The sequence below is a fragment of the Salmo salar genome, chromosome 09, assembly GCF_965601325.2.
Source record: "Salmo salar chromosome 09, fSalSal1, whole genome shotgun sequence".
NCBI lineage: Eukaryota > Metazoa > Chordata > Actinopteri > Salmoniformes > Salmonidae > Salmo > Salmo salar.
In genome coordinates, this window is record NC_138299.1 from 15,906,062 (window position 1) to 15,930,570 (window position 24,509).

Sequence of the window (24,509 nt, forward strand, 5' to 3'; positions counted from 1 at the left end):
GGTCAGCAATGGAATGACTGCTACATCAGAAAAGACAAGCCTCCAGGCTACAATATGTTTTGGGCCTGGAAAACATATAAAAATAATAACTATTGTGATGTATTATTGTCATGGTAATTTGTAATGTTCAGTCAATGATCATTCCAATGGCCAAAGCTGATTTTGGACTATGAGACCCTGGGCTATATTAGAATGAGCCAGTAATATGCATAGATATCATTAGGCTATGTATAATGCATTGCATGAGTCAGTGTCTGGGTAAATGTACATTCCCGTGTTGCAAGGCCACCTGTCCAGGTCGGAATGTAAAGTTGCAATTTCGTTCAACTCAAGTTACTCAAGTCAAGTGATTGCAAAAGTTTGTTGTTTTGACTGAGCCTTTTGAACTAAAACATTAAAAGTAGTAATTATAGCTTAACCCATATGCTTGCACACGCATACACAAAAGTCATATCCAATCCGGGGCGAAGATACCGTTGGGCAGATAAAAGCTCAGGGCCATTTACCTCAGACACACGCTCTGTAAAGTGAATCATACTGATGATATCAAAGGAAACCCTTATTTATAATTTAAACTCTAAAATGTATTTTCAGCCAATCAGAATCAAGTATTTAACAATATGTATAACCCCACAATCATATTAGGCCACTTTACGTCACAAATTACAGTCAGTGAACATGGGTAAATAGAATGGAATGCAAGAAAATAGAATAGAATAATGTAATTTCTCCCAGAGGGACTTCAGGGAAGTCTGATTAGGCACATCATATACATTTAATTGAGATTACATGTATTCGGGAGCAGACTGACCATCTTGGCTCGTCCATTTTTCTCCCAGTGGGCCTGTCTAATTTGTTTATTTTTTGCAAAAGGATAATTATCTGACTAATAATGGGGGCTTCAAGGAATAAAATGGGCCTCAAGGGAAAAAAATGGATTAGATATGCCAGAGGCGATTTCTGGTCCCAGTTAGCCCCTGCATGTACTGCATCACTGCAATCCTATGAGGATAATCATAATAGTAATAATCATAATAATAGTAATGTATACATCATCATGAGTAGCCTAGCTTTAGTTAGGTCAAGTCTTTGAGTGCATGTATCCTCCAAAGATGGAGGGGGACAGTTCATATGATATGTCCTGCAACACTGAGTGACACAATAAAGTGATAAATTCAAAATTATTGATTACACTGTTGTATAGGATTTATACAATCATTGAACATTTTCTGTTAGAATGACTTCAGAGTTTCGAACCTCTGCCTTACACAGGGAAAACATTTTTCTGATTAATTTATATGGCCTCATGGGATAGTGAGTGTCTTTTTATTTTTTTTGCATAAAAGGGGAGTGCTCCTCAACTGATCACGTGCAACACCATTGGTTTAAGAGCTTCCTGATTCCGTCTCATCCTTAGCTGCCTACTTTCGCAGTAGATCGAAATCCTCTCCAAAGCAAATCCAAAGCAATTTGTATTTTTTATATGATTACATTTAATGTTACCTAACATTATAGAGAAGATAACTTTCGTTTCTAAGGGAATCAATCAATCCGCTTTCTCGCGACATAGCCAGCTGTCACTATTGTTGACAGTGTGGATTATTTTGCTCGACGAGAACTGCAGCCATGATGGCGTCTAACTACAACGCTAAGGAAGAGGACGGGCAGCAGCCTGCTGCTATTGCCCATGGAGGAGCAGGAACTGTGAAAAATAAAAAGCCGGACAACACTGCATTCAAACAACAAAGACTGCCCGCTTGGCAACCTATTTTGACAGCGGGCACTGTTCTTCCTGCTTTTTTTGTCATTGGTCTCATCTTTATCCCAATCGGCATTGGCCTATTCGTGACATCAAACAACATCAAAGAGTTAGAGGTAACGTTAACTAGCAAGCCAACAAAACAGGAAGTAGCCAATTGATTGTGTATGTATGTGTTATCTCTGTTTGGGTAGCTATCTTTCAGTTCTTGTCTGTATTTAGTGTATAACACTTATTTATATACACATAAGTGTCATTGATCATCTCCATACTTTACAGATCGATTACACTGGTGTTGACATGTCAAGTCCGTGCTATAACTGCTCTCAAAGCTACAGCTGGAACAGCACAAAGCCATGTACCTGCTCTGTCCCCTTCTCTCTGGATCAACCATTTGAGGTAAGCTTAGCAGAACCTGCACGGTCCCCAAACTACTGTATAATCACAGTTAAAAGTGAAGGCTAATCATTCAATAATTGATGTTAGTGTTTGCGGATCAAATCAAAGTTTATTTGTCACATGCGCCAAATACAACCGGTGTAGACCTTACAGTGAAATGCTTACTTACAGGCCCTAACCAACAGTGTGATTTTTTTTAAATGTAATTTTTTCATTTTTTTAAAGTAAGAAATAGGTATTAGGTGAACAATAGATAAGTAAAGAAATAAAAACAACAGCAAAAAGACAGTGAAAAATAACAGTAGGAGGGCTATAGACAGGCACCGGTTAGTCGGGCTAATTGAGGTAGTATGTACTTTTAGGTATGGTTAAAGTGAGAGTAGCAGCAGCGTAAAAGAGGGCTTGGGGGGGCGGGACAATGCAAATAGTCCGGGCAGCTATTTGATTACTTGTTCAGGATTCTTATGGCTTGGCGTAAAAACTGTTGAGAAGGCTTTTGGTCCTAGACTTGGCGCTCCGGTACCGCTTGCCATGCAGGAGTATGGCAAGACTAACCACATTCCGTACAAATTTGTGCAAACGCGGCATTCAAACGAGGCTGCAATGAAAACTAATGGGACTGTAGCAACTGTGTTGGCATAAAAATCAGGGGGGTGAACTACGTTTCTATTCAAGCATTAATCGACATGGTAATGGCCCGATAGTTTTGGCGAAAAGTTGAAAAAACTGACCCCTCTGACGCTGTACGTTAAATTGTGACGTGTCATGACATAACGTACAGCACACGTAAAGCAACTCATTCTGTGTTGTACAGCCTCCAACAGTTTAAAAATAAGAAAGGGACAGGGTGTGGGTGTGGGGGGATACCTAGTCACTTGTACAACTGAATGCATTCATTTTTTGCGTCATCACTGCAAGCTATCCTGACTCTCAAAAAGCTGCAACAGTTATTACTTCTGAAAATAACTTTAGCGCCGCCCCAAAAACCTGATTCAAATAGGTATGTAATGACACATTATATAAACTCTTTATAGTGTTTTATTTACATTTTAGAGGTGATAGGTTGGACAGATCGGGTGGAAAAAAGCAGTTTCCCCACATGGCTTATCTCCCTCTTTCCCTATCGCGCAGAAGGTTTCACTTCCCCACCCGCCATTTTAAAGACCCTACAGAGCTCATTGCCTTCTTCAATCATGCAGAGACGGGCAGCATGAAGGTCTCGTCATTGATTTTGCTGTAAAGGGTACAAATTGTGCTTTACAATGGTATTCATATTACAGTTGGCCTGAAAGTATTATGTTTTTTGGGGCGCTAAAATAAGGTCAATTGTACGTTACAGCGGGATGTACAGAAGTGCGTTAGCTCACAGTAGAAGGTACCCCCCCCCCCCCCCCCAAATGTATGCAACAAGAAAGTATGCGTTACCACTTTTAGAGTAATGCATCTTTTAATAAGCCTACACAATGTATTGACATTATTTTACATTCTAAACATTATTTTTACATTAAAATATATGTATATAAAAATGTGGGCAATGCCGGACTACATGCTCCCGACACACATCATCAATCAAATGTATTTATAAAGCCCTTTTTACATCAGCAGATGTCAAAGTGACAAACACACTAATAAAGTCTGTCCTTGTGGTAGCGAATCCGTCTCGCCATTTGAGATGTTGAGTTTAGGGCTGTCCCCGACCAAAATAAAATCTTGGTCGATCGAAAAGAAGCCATCCACCCTTGATGTCAATGTCAGATTTTTATTTTCACTGAATTTCCTTTAGGATATTGGTTAGGCTACAATTAGGCTGTGGAATAGTGTAGCCTAAATAAATAAGGAGTAAGCCTATTTTTGCTCAATGGCGTACAGTATAGGCAACTCCAAACACCCGTTGTGAAATACAGTATGAACACAAGACTCATGCTGCGGTTAATTTATTGTTTAATTATTCAAGGCCCCCTTCATTTATTTTTAAAGTTATAAGTAAAATGCTTGAAGTAATTAATTATTTATAGATAGGTAGATATAGAAGTAGCAATTGAAGAACTCTTTGGAGATTATGGGGCAATTATCAGACCAAATGTGGACACAACAGTTCACCTGGTCCAAGACTAAAGTTGGAAATGTATCAATATCACAGACCTGCTTTGCCCTAATGAAAGATTCATCAAATGTAAATTTATTATAATCCACATTATAGGAAATGATTTATATACAGTAGAAGTCGTAAGTTTACATACACCATAGCGAAATAATTTAAACTCAGTTTTTCACAATTCCTGACATTTAATCCTAGTAAAAATTCCCTGTTTTAGGTCAGTTAGGATCACTACTTTATTTTAAGAATGTGAAATGTCACTATAATAGTACAGAGAATTATTTCAGCTTTTATTTATTTCATCACATTCCCAGTGCGTCAGAAGTTTACATACACTCAATTAGTATTTGGGTGCATTGCCTTTAAATTGTTTAACTTGGGTCAAACGTTTATGGTAGCCTTCCACAAGCTTCCCACAATAAGTTGGGAGAATTTTGGCCCATTCCTCCTGACAGAGCTGGTGTAACTGAGTCAGGTTTGTAGGCCTCCTTGCTCGCACATGCTTTTTCAGTTCTGCTCACACATTTTCTATAGGATTGAGGTCAGGGCTTTGTGATGGCCACTCCAATACCTTGACTTTGTTGTCTTTAGGCCATTTTGCCACAACTTTGGAAGTATGCTTGGGTCATTGTCCATTTGGAAGACCTATTTGCGACCAAGCTTTAACTTCCTGACTGATGTTGCTTCAATATATCCACATAATAGTCTTTCCTCATGATGCAATCTATTTTGTGAAGTGCACCAGTCCCTCCTGCAGAAAAGCACCCCCACAACATGATGCTGCCACCCCCGTGCTTCACAGTTGGGATGGTGTTCTTCGGCTTGCAAGCCTCCCCCTTTTTTCCTCCAAACATAACGATGGTCATTATGGCCCAACAGTTCTATTTTTGTTTCATCAGACCAGAGGACATTTCTCCAAAAAGTACGATCTTTGTCCCCATGTGCAGTTGCAAACCGTAGTCTGGCTTTTTTATGGCGCTTTTGGAGCAGTGGATTCTTCCTTGCTGAACGGCCTTTCAGGTTATGTCGATTATAGGACTCGTTTTACTGTGGATATAGATACTTTTGTACCTGTTTTCTCCAGCATCTTCACAAGGTCCTTTGCTGTTGTTCTGGGATTGATTTGCACTTTTCACACCAAAGTACGTTCATCTCTAGGAGACAGAACGCGTCTCCTTCCTGAGCGGTATGACAGCTGCGTGGTCCCATGGTGTTTATACTTGCGTACTATTGTTTGTACAGATGAACGTGGTACCTTCAGGCGTTTGGAAATTGCTCCCAAGGATGAACCAGACTTGTGGAGGTCTACAATTGTTTTTCTGAGGCCTTGGCTGATTTTTCTTTTGATTTTTCCCATGATGTCAAGCAAAGAGGCACTGAGTTTGAAGGTAGGCCTTGAAATACATCCACAGGTACACCTCCAATAGGCCAATTGCCATCATTTGAGTCAATTAGAAGTATCTAAAGCCACGTTCTTAAAATAAAGTGGTCATCCTAACTGACTTAAAACAGGGAATTTTTACTAGGATTAAATGTCAGTAAAATGTGAAAAAAAGTTTAAATGTATTTAGCTGAGATGTATTTAAACTTCCGACTTCAACTGTATGCATTTTGAAATGGTTCATTTAAATCTAATTCAATAGTATATTTCAGTTCTCGACTTGAGCCATTAAATTGATAATAGCCACCCAAAAACCCTCATAGCTAATTGGTGATCAAAACTTATTTTTATATCAATGAGAAATGCAACAAACCCTACAAATATGTACATTTATTATAATTCACCCAACAAAAATCCTCAAATTTCTGTCTCTACAATGTGAGCTGGAGGCATTTTGAAAACAACCTGTTTTCAAACATTTGTTTTTCATAAGTGTAGCAGGTTGTGAACGCTGTCAACGTTTCCACTCCGAGAATGAGAATGGTAAATGACTGTAATTCATACATTCATTCAATACATTGGGATACAAAAGAAGCCCATCTACCCATGATGGGCTATTAGCAGGACAATAGTCTTGCCAAGTTGATTTCTATTTTTAGGGACTTGAATTGTATTAATGGATGTTGGCCTACTAATGATAATAATGACATGGAGGGTAGGAGCAGCAAGCTCTGCGTGCTTATTACAGTATGTGTGATTTTAATCTTTTTTCCGACCATTTCAAACAGTGTAAACAACAAATACAAATTATAAATAGTTAATAGACCAATAAGAGTTCTAAACCTCTCTGGCAATAACTACTTTTCAGTTTTCCCCTCCCCACTCAAACCACTCCGACAGTCCTAGAAAAAGGATTGCTTGAGAAATTGCTCTTTGCTAAGAATCTATTTTTCTTTTTGACCATTTTAATTGAAAACAATCACAGTAATGAACTTAATTGTTACCCAGGAATTGTTTGGTATTGAGATAAAAATGGCTGCACTGGACCTTTAACGCCTAGGAAGCTCCTACTCAAACTCCCATTCGACAGCTCTCCAAACATTGTCAAAATATTCCCATTACTCAGCAAATATGGATAGCTGAGAAACTATCATAATTTACTCCCGTTACGGCCAGTATGGGTACTTCTAAAAAAGAGACATAAAAATGTACAGTCAACTGAAAAAAAATCCTATTTGGTATCTCCAATTTTAAATCACTCATTACTTCCACGTACAGGTCGGAAGTCAACAGCAGCCCAATACATTGGAGGTGCCGAAGAGGCATTTTCTCAGTTGGTTGTCATTTTTTTTTTATTTAGACCTTTTTGAGATGTACATTCCGGGCATAATGGGAGTAAATTTAAGATGGTTGCTCAGTGAAACGCCATATTTGGTGAGTAACGAATGTATTTTCACATTTATAATGCTTGCAGAGCTGTCTAATGGGAGTTTGAATCAGGGATTCCATACTCATCATCGTTGACATCTCTAACGCTCAGAGACTGGGCAACTAACATTTATTGTCCATTAGTTACACTTTATCGTCTCTGTTTAGAAATACTTGAAAGGTTCACCCATTTTGAATGTTATATTGTTTTTGTGCGTCTCTCAGCAATATTCTGTCGATTCCCTGGGTCATTTCATGTGTGTCTGAGTTATTGGCGTTGAAGCAGGCAGTAAACCGCCCGGTATGACGTAGCACCGTGATAAAGTTACTCACTACACTGGAAGTTAATAGGAATATGACTTTTAGATGACAAAAACGTGTATAATACATGTCAGATTTCAATACTGGCTGATGTTATAACTCGGGAGGATGTCTTCTCTTGAGTGAGCCTATCGATCGTGTTTTTGCAATATTCCTACCTTGAGAAATGGGTCATTTAACGGAGGTTCTAGCACATTTTTCCTATTATCTGCCTCTTTAGTCCATGGTGAATTGCATGGTGCCATTGCCAAAGATATTATAGAAGGGAGATATGAATGAAGGAATCCAATGAATGAACATATAACGCCCCACCCAGCACTGTCAACCAGTCGCGTTCACGTTGTCATTATGTATCACATGGTTGCTAAGATAATCCTCACGCAATCCCTTCACAAAGTGCCTTAGGGAAGTATTCAGGCCCCTTGACTTTATCCACATTTTGTTATGTTACAGCCTTAACCTAAAATGAATTAAATAACAAAAAACTTATCAGCAATCTACAGTGGTACACACAATACCCCATAATGACAAAACGAAAACAGGTTTTTAGAAATGTTTTAAAAAGAAAAAACAGATGCCTTATTTACAAAAGTATTCAGGCCCTTTGCTATGAGACTTGAAATTGAGCTCAGGTGCATCCTGTTTTCCATTGATCACCCTTGAAACATTTCTGCAACTTCATTGGAGTCCACCTGTGGTAAATTCAATTTATTGGACATGATTTGGGAAGGCACACACCTGTCTATATAAGGTCTCACAGTTGACAGTGCATGTCAGAGCAAAGACCAAGCCATGAGGTCGAAGGACTTGTCCGTAGAGCTCAGACAGGATTGTGTCGAGGCAAAGATTTGGGGAAGTGTACCAAAAAATGTACTCGGCATTAAAAGTCCCCAAGAACACAATAGCCTCCTCCATTCTTAAATGGAAGAAGTTTTGAACCACCAAGACTCTTCTTAGAGCTGGCCTCCCGGCCAAACTGAGCAATCGGGGGAGAAGGGCCTTGGTCAGGGAGGTGAAACCAAGATTAAACTCTTTGGCCTGAATTCCAAGCATCACGTCTTGAGGAAACCTGGCACCATCCATATGGTGAAGTGTGGTGGCACCATCATGCTGTGGGGATGTTTTTCAGCGGCAGGGACTGGGAGACTAGTCAGGATCAAGGCAAAGATGAGGTCCTTGATTTTAAAACCTGCTCCAGAGCACTCAGGACCTCAGACTGGGGCCAAGGTTCACCTTCCAACAGGACAACGACCCTAAGCACACAGCCAAGACAACGCAGGAGTGACTTTGGGACAAGTCTCTGAATGTCCTTGAGTGGCCCAGCCAGAGCCCGGACTTGAACCCGACCAGAAAATAGCTGTGCAGCTGTGCTCCCCATCCAACCTGGTAGAGCTTGAGAGAATCTGCAGAGAAAAATGGGAGAAACTCCCCAAGTACAGGTGTGCCAAGCTTGTACGGTCATACCCAAGAAGGTGCTTCAACAAGGTACTGAGTAAAGGGTCTGAATTCTTGTGTAAATGTAATGTTTCGTTCGTTTTTAAAAATATAATTTAGCACAAATTTCTTAACCTGTTTTTGCTTTGTTGTTATGAGGCGTTGTGTGTAGATTGAGGGGGAGGGGGAATACTTTTATAATAAGGCTGTAACCTAACAAAATGTGGACAAGGTCAAGAGGTCTGAATACTTTCTGAAGGCACTGTATGTCGAGAAAAGTCACGATTGCAAAGCTATACAATATTACAGATGGCAAGTTAATTATCTCATATCTTGGGAAATATTTGTAATGTTGCGTTTTAGAGCTAGCGCCCAATAGACTCCTTTTCACTCTTTAAAAGGGGAGCGCTCCTTGTCCCAGAATCGCTCAGAATGCACTCCTCTGTTAGGCACATCAATCTGCAGGTTGAACATGGTGAGATTGTAAACACCTAAATTGATAGTGCAGTTTGTTTAGGTGATTTTCATTTTTTTTTTTTTACAGCTAACTAGCTTTGTTACATGCTTATATTGTCTTTGGTATTATTGTGTGTAGCTATGTTTGCTTGCTAGCCAGCCAGCCCATAGAGAGAGCATTGCATTGTGGATGTTGTAGTCGACTTGAGCTGCAACAGATTTCCACAGATTTTTTTATTTTTTTTTTAATAAAAAAGTTTTATATATATATTTCCCCAACTCCAAAATGAAACATTTGTTCACAAAAATATAGTTCAGTGTTATTTCACACTGTAAATGAAAGTAATGGGTGTTTTGTTTTTTTTCCTTTTAATGGTCAGGCTCTTTCCTCAGAATCGATCATTACTATTTTAAAACATTGTCCTGAAAGTTATTTCACACACACATAGCTTTTATAGGAGGATGTTATTGATTGCAGGAATTCCTTTAGACTCACCCAACCCCCTGCTCTTTCATCTTAGGGTTGCAACGTTGTTGCATTGTCTTATGAAGGCCTACTCTCTCATCCGATGAATAACTAAACTAATTCATTGGTCCTTAATCTGCAATTCTTCCCCTCTAGAGCAACGTGTTCATGTACTATGGATTGTCAAACTTCTATCAGAATCACAGACGCTATGTGAAGTCCAGAGATGACAGCCAGTTGAACGGAGACAAAGCTTCTCTGAAGGTATGTTTACAGGTGCTCTTAGTAGATAGAACATAGGCCTACATCCATTCAATGTAATGTGTAATTGTTTGATTTCAACAACCTGCAACTGCACTTAAACATCTTGACACTCTTTACAGAGCCCCAGCAAGGAATGTGAGCCGTACCGCACCAGTGACGAAAAGCCTATCGCTCCATGCGGTGCAATCGCCAACAGCCTCTTCAATGGTAAGACCAGAGGGATACATTTTCTCTTAGCAAATGGTTGTCCCATTTCCAGCACAGGAGTCAAGTAACAATACTACACACTAATGCTCAACCACAATCTTAGCATATTTTCCTGTACTTACTTACTTACTTACAATGCTATTTAGATACGTGTCTGCCAATTTGGGCCAACCCTTGTATATGGAGTCTTGTCTGATTTTTTATTTTTTTTTTGAATTTTTTTTTTTATTATTATTTATTTTTTTGTAGGTTGAAGTGGTTTTGCTTTAGTTTACCATGTAGCACATCACTGTTGGTCTACTACTTAAGAGACCTGTCTTGCTGTTGATTACCATGTGGTACTGTGTTTCTCATCAGACACTCTGGAGCTGTATTACATTGACCCCAATGGCTCCAGAACTGCGATTCCTCTGGTGAAGAAGGGTATTGCATGGTGGACAGACAAGCATGTGAAGTTTAGGAACCCTGGTGGAAATGACAACCTCACTGTAGTTTTCCAAGGTGATTTGCAAACCATGCAAAATGGCACAACTGCCTAGTAGTAATGAAATTATCATGACTAACAAGGCCTTTTTCCTCCTTCAGGCACTAGCAAACCTGTCAACTGGAGGAAGTCTGTCTATGAGCTGGACCCTTCAGACCCTGACAACAATGGCTTCATCAATGAGGATTTCATTGTGTGGATGAGGACAGCTGCTCTGCCCACCTTCCGCAAGCTGTACCGCATCATCCATAAGAAGCCCAACATGACCCCGACTCTGCCCCTAGGACAGTACATCCTAGAGGTCACCTACAGTATCCTTTTGAGAAAGATCGCAGTAAATCACAACATGGAGGTTCATGGCAGGCATATAGGTTTGTATTGAGAGAACATTGCACAGAGAAGGCATAGAGACATGAGTTTGTTCAGTTATACACTTACTCCATTTAGTTATAATTACAATTGTCAACCTATGTCCAACTCCATCTTTGACAATGTTCACTGTAGTTGATCTGTATTGTTTAAAAAAATGTATATATATATATATTTTGTTTTACAGTTCACATGATACAAAACATTCACTGACACATCTGTATCATTCCAGATGTCTTTTCCTTTAACCATATGAACTCAGATTATCCCGTGCGGAGCTTCGAGGGCAGAAAGCGTATGATCCTGAGTACCATCTCCTGGATGGGCGGCAAGAACCCCTTCCTGGGCATCGCTTACATCACCGTGGGCTCAGTCTGCTTCTTCCTGGGCATCGTCCTCCTCATCATCCACCACAAATATGGCAACCGTAACCACAGTGCAGACATTCCCAGCTAAAGGTCTTCCTAGTATGGAGACCGTACCTCCTCCTCCCTCTGCATGCCTGGGTCTAGCCACCACTGGTCTGGCCCTGCTCTGCTCTGGACTGCTTGCTGATTTAGCCTGGATGCACTGGTCTTTGTTTGTTTTAAATGTTTGTGTTTTGTGTTGTAATGTTAGCTCACTCCTCCCCACCTCCAGGGGAAGGCTGCAGTCTGGTGTTTGTTCAGAAGGTTGATACATTAGCACATTCTAGATAGATATATTTTGTGTAGAACTGACACAATTGCTGATTCTGAGACAAAAGAGTCTGTTCTACAAAATATATTTCTAACATTGTGCCCTCCCAAATAGGCCCACGGTGTGTGTTGTAGAGTGAGTGACACCCTGTAAACTAATGGGATGAGACACAAGAAGGCTCTGGGAGCTTAGGATACTGTGTCTTTGTATGACATGACTGCTGAAATTGTTGTCTGTGTACCTTAAGTACATTGTGTATTTCTATTTATCCATATGTTGTCTCAAAGGAGAACATGTATATTATTTGAGCAATGCTTGTCATAAATTTCTTGATACTGAAGGATGTTTATGTTTTTAACTAAGTTCCACACTCATATTATGTAAAATGTCCTGCTGGTGAACGTACTAATGTATTTAATTTACATACCTCTGAGGCTTAAATGTGGAATGGGGAACAAAAGCTCATAGCCATGTTGCTCTGCTTTGTTTGTAATGAGGGCCAGTATTTTAAGGGATAAAGGCAGTCATAGATTTTACCAAATGTTCACATACAGATTGTATTGACTCTCACCAATTTGTTTGTCAAAGTCTAATAGTTCAATGTATAATCAAAAACATTTTTATTTGAAGGTTTTATGTACCAATGCTACTGACCTTGTCTCTAGGATGAAAATCTATTTCAAAACAAATATAGAATTTCAATGTTGACCAAATGCTATGCATTTTACAAGTGTCACATTTGTTATGCAGTTCTTACTTTTTTCATTTGGTTGTTATCTTTCTTTCAAAGCTAATTCTGCCTTTTTATTCTTTATGGTGTTGGATAATTTACTGATATTTCAGAAGTTAATAAAATAAATGGTATTTGTAAGTTATTGATTTGTTTTTGTTTCCCTTACATTTAATTGCCTTTAACACCATTGGTAAGGTCCAGTCCTTGGTCTTGCCCTAAACAAAGTGTAATTTCCCACACACACAGCTGCTCTCACAATTTACACATTTTAGATGTTACTGCCAGCCAGCAGCCTACTGAATGTCAGGCCAGGTTTCTCTACATCTGCACGTAGAACACACAAATTCACAGACACATGATGGACCCAATATTGATCTCTGACAGATCAGTATTCCAGGTGGGTGTCAATAAGTGAATTCGTTTTGCATGTCCCGGTGCCCAGGGAAGGTGAGATTTCACCTCAGGACCAATGGATGGTCTAAAATATACAAACTCCGCCACCCGGGGCACCGGACCATGCAAAACGAACTCGCCCATTGTCACTTAATGTAACATGTTTGCTAGACTTGTGCTATCGAATAAAGATCGGAGTCCAGCCTTCACACACCAACCAATGAGCAGCCATTGAACATGACCGGAAATGTAGCAATTTTCTCGCCGCAAAGAATTTTGGGATATCACCGGAAGCAGTAGCTAGGTTTTCAAAGTGTCCTTGTGCACTCACCTCGAAATAAACACATTTGCCAAAATGTACAAGCAACTTATGGTAAGTGTTCAATATTATTTGTTCGGACTTTTCATGGCAACTGCAATTACCTGACGTCTCCTCAATTATTAACTAGCTAGCCTAGCTAGTTAAATCAGGGTAGTTGGCTAACTAGCTAGCATTCTTAGCCTGCTAATGCTAGCTATCACCGGTTATTTTTTAAATTGCTTGATAAAATCAAGATAGACTTCTGATCTAAACACCTAACTAGCAGTGTTGTTTTATACAGTATTTTATTGTTAGTTAGCTTGCTACTTAACGTTAGTAGCAAATCAATCAGGTCGACCTAGTAAAAGCGTGCCCCTTAATCTCAGCTACAGTGAACAAGTATTTACAGAAGTGTAAAACAGTGAGAGCAAGTGTAGAGGTCGCGTAGGGTTACTAAAAGTCACAACATGAGAATAGTCACATTTCCTTGTTTTTTTTAACAATACATTTTATTTGATCACAAGGTCATTCAAAGGTACAATCATTGATATGTATGCAGTTTATGATAATGTACAATATCCACATAAATAGTTAGATACATAGGTACCCCAATTCTGACATACCTTCCACCAATCGGGCCCCATCCACACCAGATCTTTTTCAGAACTTTTCTTATTGGTCAAAAGACCAGAACTGGGCTTGGGAACTGTGTTCCAAGATGGCATAGCATTCAAGAAATGAAAGGGGGGAGAAAAACAGGATAGTCACTTCTGGCAGAGCATTAGTATCTAAAATGCCAGCAATAGATCTTTTTCTAATTTCTTTACACCATAAGTCCAAATCCCGCTCACCCACGCTCCCTCCCCATCCACCCCAATGTTACTCAATGATTTTCTATTCTTTATATCCTCATATTGAGGTTGTCATATAAATTGCATGGACAAAAGAAACAAAACGCTCGTCGAATCTCATTCCATAATCATGGGCATTAATATGGAGTTGGTCCCCCACATTGCTGCGGGGACTTGCTTCCATTCAGACACCAACATTATTGAGGTCGGGCACGCAGTCGGCGTTCCAATTCATCCCAAAGGTGTTTGATGGGGGTGAGGTCAGGGCTCTGTGCAGGCCAGTCAAGTTCTTCCACACCCGTCTCGACAAATCTTCTGTGTATGGACCTCTCTTTGGGCACGGGGGCATTGTCATGCTGAAACAGGAAAGGACTATATGTGTGTGTATATATGTGTGTGTGTGTGTGTATGTATATGTATATATATGTATATGTATATATATGTATATGTATGTATATGTGTATATATATATATATATATATGTGTATGTGTCGCTCTTATCCAGAGCGACTTACAAATTGGTGCATTCAGCTTATGATATCCAGTGGAACAACCACTTTACAATAGTACATCTATATCTTTTTTTTTTTACTCCATACATTTTCCCTGATACCCAAAAGTACTCGTTACATTTTGACAGGAAAATTATCCAATTCACACATTTATCAAGACAACATTCCTGGTCCTCCCTACTGCCTCTGATCTGGTGGTCTCACTAAATACAAATGCTTTGTTTGTAAATTATGTCTGAGTTATGGAGTGTGCCCCTGGCTATCCGTAAAAAAATATATAAATGAATGGTGCCGTTTGGTTTGCTTAATATAGGGTGAAATGAGTTATACTTGTACCTAAGTATCAAAAGTCAAAGTAAACTTGAGCAATTACTTTTAATTGAGCAATTTTTCCACCACTGTGCAAATTTACATTTAAGTCATTTAGCAGACGCTCTTATCCAGAGCGACTTACAAAATGGTGCATTCACCTTATGATATCCAGTGGAACAACCACTTTACAATAGTGCATCTAAATCTTTTAAGGGGGGGGGGGGGGGGGTTAGAAGGATTACTTTATCCTATCCTAGGTATTCCTTAAAGAGGTGGGGTTTCAGGTGTCTCCGGAAGGTGGTGATTGACTCCGCTGTCCTGGCGTCGTGAGGGAGCTTGTTCCACCATTGGGGTGCCAGGGCAGCGAACAGTTTTGACTGGGCTGAGCGGGAACTGTGCTTCCTCAGAGGTAGGGGGGCCAGCAGGCCAGTGGTGGATGAACGCAGTGCCCTTGTTTGGGTGTAGGGCCTGATCAGAGCCTGAAGGTATGGAGGTGCCGTTCCCTTCACAGCTCCGTAGGCAATCACCATGGTCTTGTAGCGGATGCGAGCTTCAACTGGAAGCCAGTGGAGAGAGCGGAGGACCGGGGTGACGTGAGAGAACTTGGGAAGGTTGAACACCAGACGGGCTGCGGCGTTCTGGATGAGTTGTAGGGGTTTAATGGCACAGGCAGGGAGCCCAGCCAACAGCGAGTTGCAGTAATCCAGACGGGAGATGACAAGTGCCTGGATTAGGACCTGCGCCGCTTCCTGTGTGAGGCAGGGTCGTACTCTGCGAATGTTGTAGAGCATGAACCTACAGGATCGGGTCACCGCCTTGATGTTAGTGGAGAACGACAGGGTGTTGTCCAGGATCACGCCAAGGTTCTTAGCACTCTGGGAGGAGGACACAAGGGAGTTGTCAACCGTGATGGCGAGATCATGGAACGGGCAGTCCTTCCCCGGGAGGAAGAGCAGCTCTGTCTTGCCGAGGTTCAGCTTGAGCTGGTGATCCGTCATCCACACTGATATGTCTGACAGACATGCAGAGATGCGATTCGCCGCCTGGTTATCAGAAGAGGGAAAGGAGAAGATTAATTGTGTGTCGTCTGCATAGCAATGATAGGAGAGACCATGTGAGGATATGACAGAGCCAAGTGACTTGGTGTATAGCGAGAATAGGAGAGGGCCTAGAACAGAGCCCTGGGGGACACCAGTGGTGAGAGCGCATGGTGCGGAGACAGATTCTCGCCACGCCACCTGGTAGGAGCGACCTGTCAGGTAGGACGCAATCCAAGCGTGGGCCGCGCCGGAGATGCCCAACTCGGAGAGGGTGGTGAGGAGGATCTGATGTTTCAAAGTATCAAAGGCAGCAGATAGGTCTAGAAGGATGAGAGCAGAGGAGAGAGAGTTAGCTTTAGCAGTGCGGAGAGCCTCCGTGACACAGAGAAGAGCAGTCTCAGTTGAATGCCCAGTCTTGAAACCTGACTGATTAGGATCAAGAAGGTCATTCTGCGAGAGATAGCAGGAGAGCTGGCCAAGGACGGCACGTTCAAGAGTTTTGGAGAGAAAAGAAAGAAGGGATACTGGTCTGTAGTTGTTGACATCGGAGGGATCGAGTGTAGGTTTTTTCAGAAGGGGTGCAACTCTCGCTCTCTTGAAGACGGAAGGGACGTAGCCAGCGGTCAAGGATGAGTTGATGAGCGAGGTGAGGAAGGGGAGAAGGTCTCCGGAAATGGTCTGGAGAAGAGAGGAGGGGATAGGGTCAAGTGGGCAGGTTGTTGGGCGGCCGGCCGTCACAAGACGCGAGATTTCATCTGGAGAGAGAGGGGAGAAAGAGGTCAAAGCACAGGGTAGGGCAGTGTGAGCAGGACCAACAAATGTAACACCTTTGTAGAGGTCATAGTAATTTCACATCATTTTGTCTCCATATATAATTTGGTCTGCAGGGGATGGTGGAAATAGATTGTTACAAACTAAAGGGGAGTAGGGGAGAATCTCTAAGTTCAGCCTTACATGCTGACTACGCCGGGTACATGGATGGTGATTTTTGTCCATCCACACTAGATGCGATCAGGACACGCAGGTTGAAATATCAAAATGAACTCTGAACCAACTATACTGAACAAAAATATAAATGCAACATGCAACAATTTCAAAGATCATATGAGGAAATCAGTCAATTGAAATACACTGCTCAAAAAAATAAAGGGAACACTTAAACAACACATCCTAGATCTGAATGAAAGAAATAATCTTATTAAATACTTTTTTCTTTACATAGTTGAATGTGCTGACAACATAATCACACAAAAATAATCAATGGAAATCCAATTTATCAAACCATGGAGGTCTGGATTTGGAGACACACTCAAAATTAAAGTGGAAAACCACACTACAGGCTGATCCAACTTGGATGTAATGTCCTTAAAACAAGTCAAAATGAGGCTCAGTAGTGTGTGTGGCCTCCACGTGCCTGTATGACCTTCCTACAACGACTGGGCATGCTCCTGATGAGGTGGCGGATGGTCTCCTGAGGGATCTCCTCCCAGACCTGGACTAAAGCATCCGCCAACTCCTGGACAGTCTGTGGTGCAACATGGCGTTGGTGGATGGAGCGAGACATGATGTCCCAGATGTGCTCAGTTGGATTCAGGTCTGGGGAACGGGCGGGCCAGTCCATAGCATCAATGCCTTCCTCTTGCAGGAACTGCTGACACACTCCAGCCACATGAGGTCTAGCATTGTCTTGCATTAGGAGGAACCCAGGGCCAACTGCACCAGCATATGGTCTCACAAGGGGTCTGAGGATCTCATCTCGGTACCTAATGGCAGTCAGGCTACCTCTGGCGAGCACATGGAGGGCTAATGCCACCCCACACCATGACTGACCCACCGCCAAACCGGTCATGCTGGAGGATGTTGCAGGCAGCAGAACGTTCTCCACGGCGTCTCCAGACTCTGTCACGTCTGTCACGTGCTCAGTGTGAACCTGCTTTCATCTGTGAAGAGCACAGGGCGCCAGTGGCGAATTTGCCAATCTTGGTGTTCTCTGACAAATGCCAAACGTCCTGCACGGTGTTGGGCTGTAAGCACAACCCCCACCTGTGGACGTCGGGCCCTCATACCACCCTCATGGAGTCTGTTTCTGACCGTTTGAGCAGACACATGCACATTTGTGGCCTGCTGGAGGTCATTTTGCAGGGCTCTGGCAGTGCTCCTCCTGCTCCTCCTTGCACAAAGGCGGAGGTAGCGGTCCTGCTGCTGGGTTGTTGCCCTCCTACGGCCTTCTCCACGTCTCCTGATGTACTGGCCTGTCTCCTGGTAGCACCTCCATGCTGTGGACACTACGCTGACAGACACAGCAAACCTTCTTGCCACAGCTCGCATTGATGTGCCATCCTGGATGAGCTGCATTACCTGAGCCACTTGTGTGGGTTGTAGACTCCGTTTCATGCTACCACTAGAGTGAAAGCACCGCCAGCATTCAAAAGTGACCAAAACATCAGCCAGTAAGCATAGGAACTGAGAAGTGGTCTGTGGTCACCACCTGCACAACCACTCCTTTATTGGGGGTGTCTTGCTTATTGCCTATAAGTTCCACCTGTTGTCTATTCCATTTGCACAACAGCATGTGAAATTTATTGTCAATCAGTGTTGCTTCCTAAGTGGACAGTTTGATTTCACAGAAGTGTGATTGACTTGGAGTTACATTATGTTGTTTAAGTGTTCCCTTTATTTTTTTGAGCAGTATATATTCATTAGCCCCTAATCTATGGATTTCACGACTGGGAATACAGATATGCATCTGTTGGTCACATATACCTTTAAAAAGATGGGCCTCAGGATCTCGTCACGGTATTTCTGTGCATTCAAATGGCTAATGCAGTTGTGTTTGTTGTCCGTAGCTTATGCCTGCCCATACCACACAACGCGGCCGGTGTGGTCAGCATGTTAGGTTATTCAATATCTTCAGAGTTTGTCTGACCAGGTAATTCTTTCCGAAGGCAGTTGCAAGGGGAGAGCATACGATAGCTCTTAACGATGTGGCCGTACAGGATTTGGATTCTACGATTGTCCACTCTGGAGTTAGTCATGAGGATGAATCCAAAACATATTACAAATTGTTTTAGGTCCATATTATTTCTGAAAATGAGGGAGCCCCAAACCCCCTAGTTCTTTTGGGTTTTGCAGTATGGCTTTGCGGATTCGTGGCTTTTTATTATTTCATATGAACTCTGAGCTCATTGTGTCCAGCACCTTAAAAATAGTTTTGGGTATAGCAATTGGGATACACCGGAAAAATGTAGGAATTTCAGTAGGACGTTCATTTTTCAAAAATGTATTCGACCCATAACTGATATTGGTAGGGTTGACCATTGTATCAGGTCTTTCTTAGTCATTTCCAATTGCCGCATGAGATTTTCCTTCAAGAGTGACGAGGATGGCTTAACAGTAATTCCTAAGCATCTAAAATGATCTGTAACAATTTTAAATGGGATGTTTTAAGAGTAGTATTAGACAGAGTAGTCTTTGTAATTCGGTACAGTTAACTTTTGCTATAATTTAGTTTGTATCCTGAGATTGAGTAAAAATGTTAAGGACCAGTGGAATGGAAGCAACCGGTTCTGAAATGTATAAAAGCAAGTCTTCTGCACATACACTGCCTGTTCTGTCCTCTCTTTTCACTCCACTAATATTTTCATTGGCCCGGATTGTGATAGCTAGAGGTTCTATCGCAATGGCAAATAGGAGCCCCAAAAGTGGGCACCCTTGCCAAGTTCCATGTTTTAGTGAGTAAATATTGTGATTTGTGGCCATTCATTCTTACTGAAGCACATGGTAAAGCATACAATACTTTTACCAAAGGAAATTAAATTGCAGCCAAATCCACATTTTCATAACGTTGCAAAGCGGTAATTCCATTTTTTTGTTGTTGTATAAGTCAGATGCGAACCCGTCAGGTCCAGGTGACTTATACGTTTTTGTTGATTTAATAGCTTTTTTTCGTTGACACTTAGAGAGACACTTGTCAAAGAGCTATCTTGAGAATCAAGAGTGTGTAATGAGTTTATATATATATATTTTTTAGAATGATTCAATTAAGGGAGTGTTTCCAATAGATTCTGATATAAATTAAAATGCATTTTTGAATACTCGGTTTATTTCATTATCACAGGTGGCCATACCATTACTGTCATTTATTTGTGCAATTGTATGCGATGCAGCAGATCGATGTAGTTGTTGAGCTAGTATTTCACTGGCTTTTTCTACCTGATTCGTAATGTTAATGGGTCTTTCTATAAGTAATGGGGACAATGTGTGACATTGGGGTCAACGTTTCAAAATGTTTTGAAACAAAATAAATGAATATATACAAATTAACCCATAACTCCACCCTAAACAACAACATGTCTAGGACTATACATCCTTTAAGCAGGGCTCATCTACTGTATCTAGCAGAAGAAGTAGCTATAGGTTACTAGTTGGTCCACATATTACTTCAGTAATCATTGACAAACATTTTCATGTATCTTTTCCTGATCACCTGTTTTTTCAGGGTCTTCAGCAGCTGTCCAGGCGGACTATCTCCAGTAGTGCCCGCAGACAGGTGGACAACATGGTCAAAGAGAAGCAGAAGCTGTTCCAGGTAAGGCCTGGGTCGAGGCAAACGGGTGACGATGCAGCTGAAAGTTCCCCTGTAGAGCAGTAGAAATGTGGAACTGAACACCTGTCTACCAAAGCTGAAATACTGTTTTTAGAAGTTAACAATTCTATCCTGGTTTAGTTTTATTTACCTAATTTGACAGTCAATATTTGTGTTGAATCTTGTTTGACCAGTAATGGTACAGTAATGCTAAGGTTAAAGTTTGCACTTTATTCCCAGGTTCTGGAAACAGAATCTTATTTCCCCCCTTTGTAGCCTGAAAGATAAGTATGTGTTTGCTCATAGGGTTCACTCATAGTTTGGGCTGGACTAACACATTTTTGCATGCAGTATGATATGTAAACAGGCATCAGCCAACGCAAAATCAGACTTATGATATCCAATGCTTTGCTGATTCTTGTCTAACCTCTATGGTGTCCACAGCTGGCACTCACTCTGCCTTAAAATCATAGAGCTAAAGCAATGACTGCTTCTCTGCAATTTGTTGTTGAAATGCATTTTAGCCTAAGAAATTCCTGACCCTTTTAAGGGCATATGTTTATGGTAAGTGTTTCCATTTGTATTAGGTTCGGCTATAACATCTCTCAAGCAGCACTTGCTCTCCAAGAAGTAGCCTTGTTAAAACCCTTTTAGTTGTTTTAATTGGGGTTATATACAGTGGCTTGCGAAAGTATTCACCCCCTTGGTATTTTTCCTATTTTGTTGCCTCACAACCTGGAATTAAAATAGTTTTTTTGGGGGGGGGTTGTATCATTTGATTTACACAACATGCCTACCACTTTGAAGATGGAAAATGTTTTTTATTGTGAAACAAACAAGAAATAAGACCAAAAAACTATTCACCCCCCCCAAAGTAAATACTTTGTAGAGCCACCTTTTGCAGCAATTACAGCTGCAAGTCTCTTGGGGTATGTGTCTATAAGCTTGGCACATCTAGCCACTGGGATTTTTGCCCATTCTTCAAGGCAAAACTGCTCCAGCTCCTTCAAGTAAGTTGGATGGGTTCTGCTGGTGTATAGCAATCTTGAAGTCATACCATAGATTCTCAATTGGATTGAGGTCTGGGCTTTGACTAGGCCATTCCAAGACATTTAAATGTTTCTCCTTAAACCACTCGAGTGTTGCTTTAGCAGTATGCTTAGCGTCATTGTCCTGCTGGAAGGTGAACCTCCATCCCAGTCTCAAATCTCTGGAACAGGTTTCCATCAAGAATTTCCCTGTATTTAGCACCATCCTTCAATTCTGACCAGTTTCCCAGTCCCTGCCGAGGAAAAACATCCCCACAGCATGATGCTGCCACCACCATGCTTCACTGTGGGGATGGTGTTCTCGGGAGGATGAGAGGTGTTGGGTTTGCGCCAGACTTAGTGTTTTCCTTGATGGCCCTTAAGGCGAACACCAAATGTGTTTTGCTTATTCTTTTTCTTTAAGCAATGACTTTTTCTGGCTACTCTTCCGTAAAGCCCAGCTCTGTGGAGTGCACGGCTTAAAGTGGTCCTATGGACAGATACTCCAATCTCCCCTATGGAGCTTTGCAGCTTCTTCATGGCTATCTTTGGTCTCTTTGTTGCCTCTGATTAATGCCCTCCTTGCCTGGTCCGTGAGGCTTGGTGGGCTGCCTCTATTGGCAGGTTTGTTGTGGTGCCATATTCTTTCCATTTTTTTAATACGGGATTTAATTGTGCTCCATGGGATGTTCAAAGTTTCTGATATTTTTTTATAACCCAACCCTGATCTGTACTTCTCCACAACTTTGTTCCTGACCTGTTTGGAGAGCTCCTTGTTCTTCATGGTGCTTGGTGGTGCCCCTTGCTTAGTAGTGTTGCAGTCTCTGGGGCCTTTCAGAACAGTTGTGTGTGTGTATATATATATATACTGAGATCATGTGACAGATCATGTGACACTTAGATTGCACACAGCTGGACTTTATTTAACTATGTGATTTCTGAAGGTAATTGGTTGCACCAGATCTTATTTGGGGGCTTCATAGCAAAGGGGGTGAATACATATGCACGCACCACTTTTCCGTTATACATTTTTTTGAATTTTTTGAAACAAGTTATTTTTTTCATTTCACTTCACCAATTTGGACTATTTTGTGTATGTCCATTCCATGAAATCCAAATAAAAATCAATTTAAATTACAGGTTGTAACGCAACAAAATAGAAAAAACGCCAAGGGGGATGAATACTTTTGCAAGGCACTGGACGTCTCACTGAATATTTGCCAGGTCTAATTATAGTGCCGTGCTGGTGAATGAAATGCATCAACAAACGTATTCAGGTGGTGCTATTTAACATACTACTACTGCCACCACCAACAGACCTGTACCCAGGCAGAATCATTTAGCTTTTGGTTCATTTACGTTGTCCTAAAGGGCTTGTCAGTTTTCTGAATGCCGGATGATTCTTTCCTCTTTGCGCAGGCAGATAACGGGATTCCAGTCCATCTGAAGGGAGGAGCCAAGGATGCTATTCTGTACAGGCTAACAATGGCCCTTACAGTCTTTGGTAAGTGCATTAACCTGAAATTGGGTATGTGAAATTGTACAGCCCTGATATAACCCTCCTTGATTGTAAGTGTTAATGGCATCTTTACGGCAGTTGATCAAGTAATCTTGACTAGAGTCATGTCTCACATTTCAAGTCTAACCACAAACAGTTTGCCTGTTATTTTCAAAATCTTTCCTATCTCTTCACAGGAAGTGGATTTGTCGTGTATGAACTCCTCAATGCAGCAATGCCCAAAAAGGCATGAGTGCCCTTGTCCATGTCCATCCCTACATTAATGTTCTCTGTTGTGCAGATGTATGATCTGGGAGATTATTTGTCCTGTCAATAATGCCAATATGTTTCATGCCTGGGATCAATATTTATTGATTGTACAATTAATGTACCATAGAAAATAAAACGACTACAATACAAAGTCATATCCATGTGTACGTCTTCATTTTAAAATCTCAATTCATCTGATGTTGTCATAAACAAACAGCTTTAAAAAAAAATATATATATATAAAGCTTTGTATATGACAATGTTTTTAGCTGTGATTGTACACATGAACCAATAAATTAACCCTTCTATGGGATAAAAACCCCTGGGCCTATAGCCTAGTGGTCACTTCTGCACGTGAATGACTTTCAATGTGCTGTCCTATATGTATGTCCTGCTTTTAAACACTAGAGGGCCTCACTGACCATGAAATGAGTGACATATTCTAGATTGGTTTTAAGAAACTGGACTGACCATTTCTACTCCATGAAGATCCATTCAAAACGTTTATAATGAAAGGCAACACTGCCTCAATAATACCCAAACTGTTCAAGGCTGTTCACATGGCCTACCTGACCTGTAATTACTTAATCAAGTGAAATGGTACTAAATATGTTATGTATTTTATTGTTTGTAATTTTCATTAAATGTAGGACTGTTAGTGTTTTAACATCAGTGGCTCAACTTGGTTTACTACAATTTTCAATGTGTAAAAGTTGCCTGAGTGAGCGCATCTCGAGATCCACAAGAAAATCCACTTAAAGTCTGTTTAAAATAACATCAAATTGATCAGAAATACAGTGTAGACATTGTTAATGTTGTAAATGACTATTGTAGCTGGAAACAGCAGATTTCTTTATGGAATATCTACATAGGCGTACAGCGGCCCAGCAACCATCACTCCTGTGTTCCAATGACACGTTGTGTTAGCTAATCCAAGTTTATAATTTTAAAAGGCTAATTGATCATTAGAAAACCCTTTTGCAATTATGTTATGAATACTGTTCTGGTTAAAGAAGCAATGAAACTGGTCTTCTTTAGACTAGTTGAGTATCTGGAGCATCAGCATTTGTGGGTTCGATGACAGGCTCAAAATGGCCAGAAACAAATTACTTTCTTCTGAAACTCATGTCTATTCTTGTTCTGAGAAATGAAGGCTATTCCATGCGAGAAATCGCCAAGAAACTGAAGATCTCGTACAAAGCTGTGTACTACTCCCTTAACAGAACAGCGCTAACCAGAATA

General features: G+C 41.1%; 2 protein-coding genes across 2 annotated transcripts; both read left to right on the forward strand.

Annotated features, from left to right (window-relative positions):
* Window positions 1–1,394: 1,394 nt before the first annotated feature.
* LOC106610771 (cell cycle control protein 50A) lies at window positions 1,395–12,619 on the forward strand. Its single transcript, XM_014210329.2, has 7 exons — window positions 1,395–1,875; window positions 2,039–2,158; window positions 9,899–10,006; window positions 10,126–10,213; window positions 10,571–10,714; window positions 10,799–11,008; window positions 11,329–12,619. Exons 1-7 carry the CDS (start codon window positions 1,627–1,629, stop codon window positions 11,520–11,522), a joined length of 1,113 nt encoding a protein of 370 aa, XP_014065804.1. The 5' UTR covers window positions 1,395–1,626; the 3' UTR covers window positions 11,523–12,619.
* A 388-nt stretch (window positions 12,620–13,007) lies between these two features.
* Window positions 13,008–23,422, forward strand: LOC106610772 (cytochrome c oxidase subunit 7A2, mitochondrial). The gene is made up of 4 exons (XM_014210331.2): window positions 13,008–13,243; window positions 20,385–20,474; window positions 22,919–23,003; window positions 23,195–23,422. The coding sequence occupies exons 1-4, from the start codon at window positions 13,226–13,228 to the stop codon at window positions 23,248–23,250; spliced, it is 249 nt and encodes an 82-aa protein (XP_014065806.1). The 5' UTR covers window positions 13,008–13,225; the 3' UTR covers window positions 23,251–23,422.
* Window positions 23,423–24,509: the final 1,087 nt, after the last annotated feature.

Coding starts and splice junctions, on each gene's coding strand:
- LOC106610771 (XM_014210329.2), top strand. CDS start 1,627: ATGATGGCGTCTAACTACAACGCTAAGGAAGAGGACGGGCAGCAGCCT. Junction 2,159..9,898: donor CTCTGGATCAACCATTTGAG/GTAAGCTTAGCA, acceptor CTTCCCCTCTAG/AGCAACGTGTTCATGTACTA. Junction 10,715..10,798: donor CCTCACTGTAGTTTTCCAAG/GTGATTTGCAAA, acceptor TTCCTCCTTCAG/GCACTAGCAAACCTGTCAAC.
- LOC106610772 (XM_014210331.2), top strand. Junction 20,475..22,918: donor AGAAGCAGAAGCTGTTCCAG/GTAAGGCCTGGG, acceptor CTCTTTGCGCAG/GCAGATAACGGGATTCCAGT. Junction 23,004..23,194: donor AATGGCCCTTACAGTCTTTG/GTAAGTGCATTA, acceptor ATCTCTTCACAG/GAAGTGGATTTGTCGTGTAT.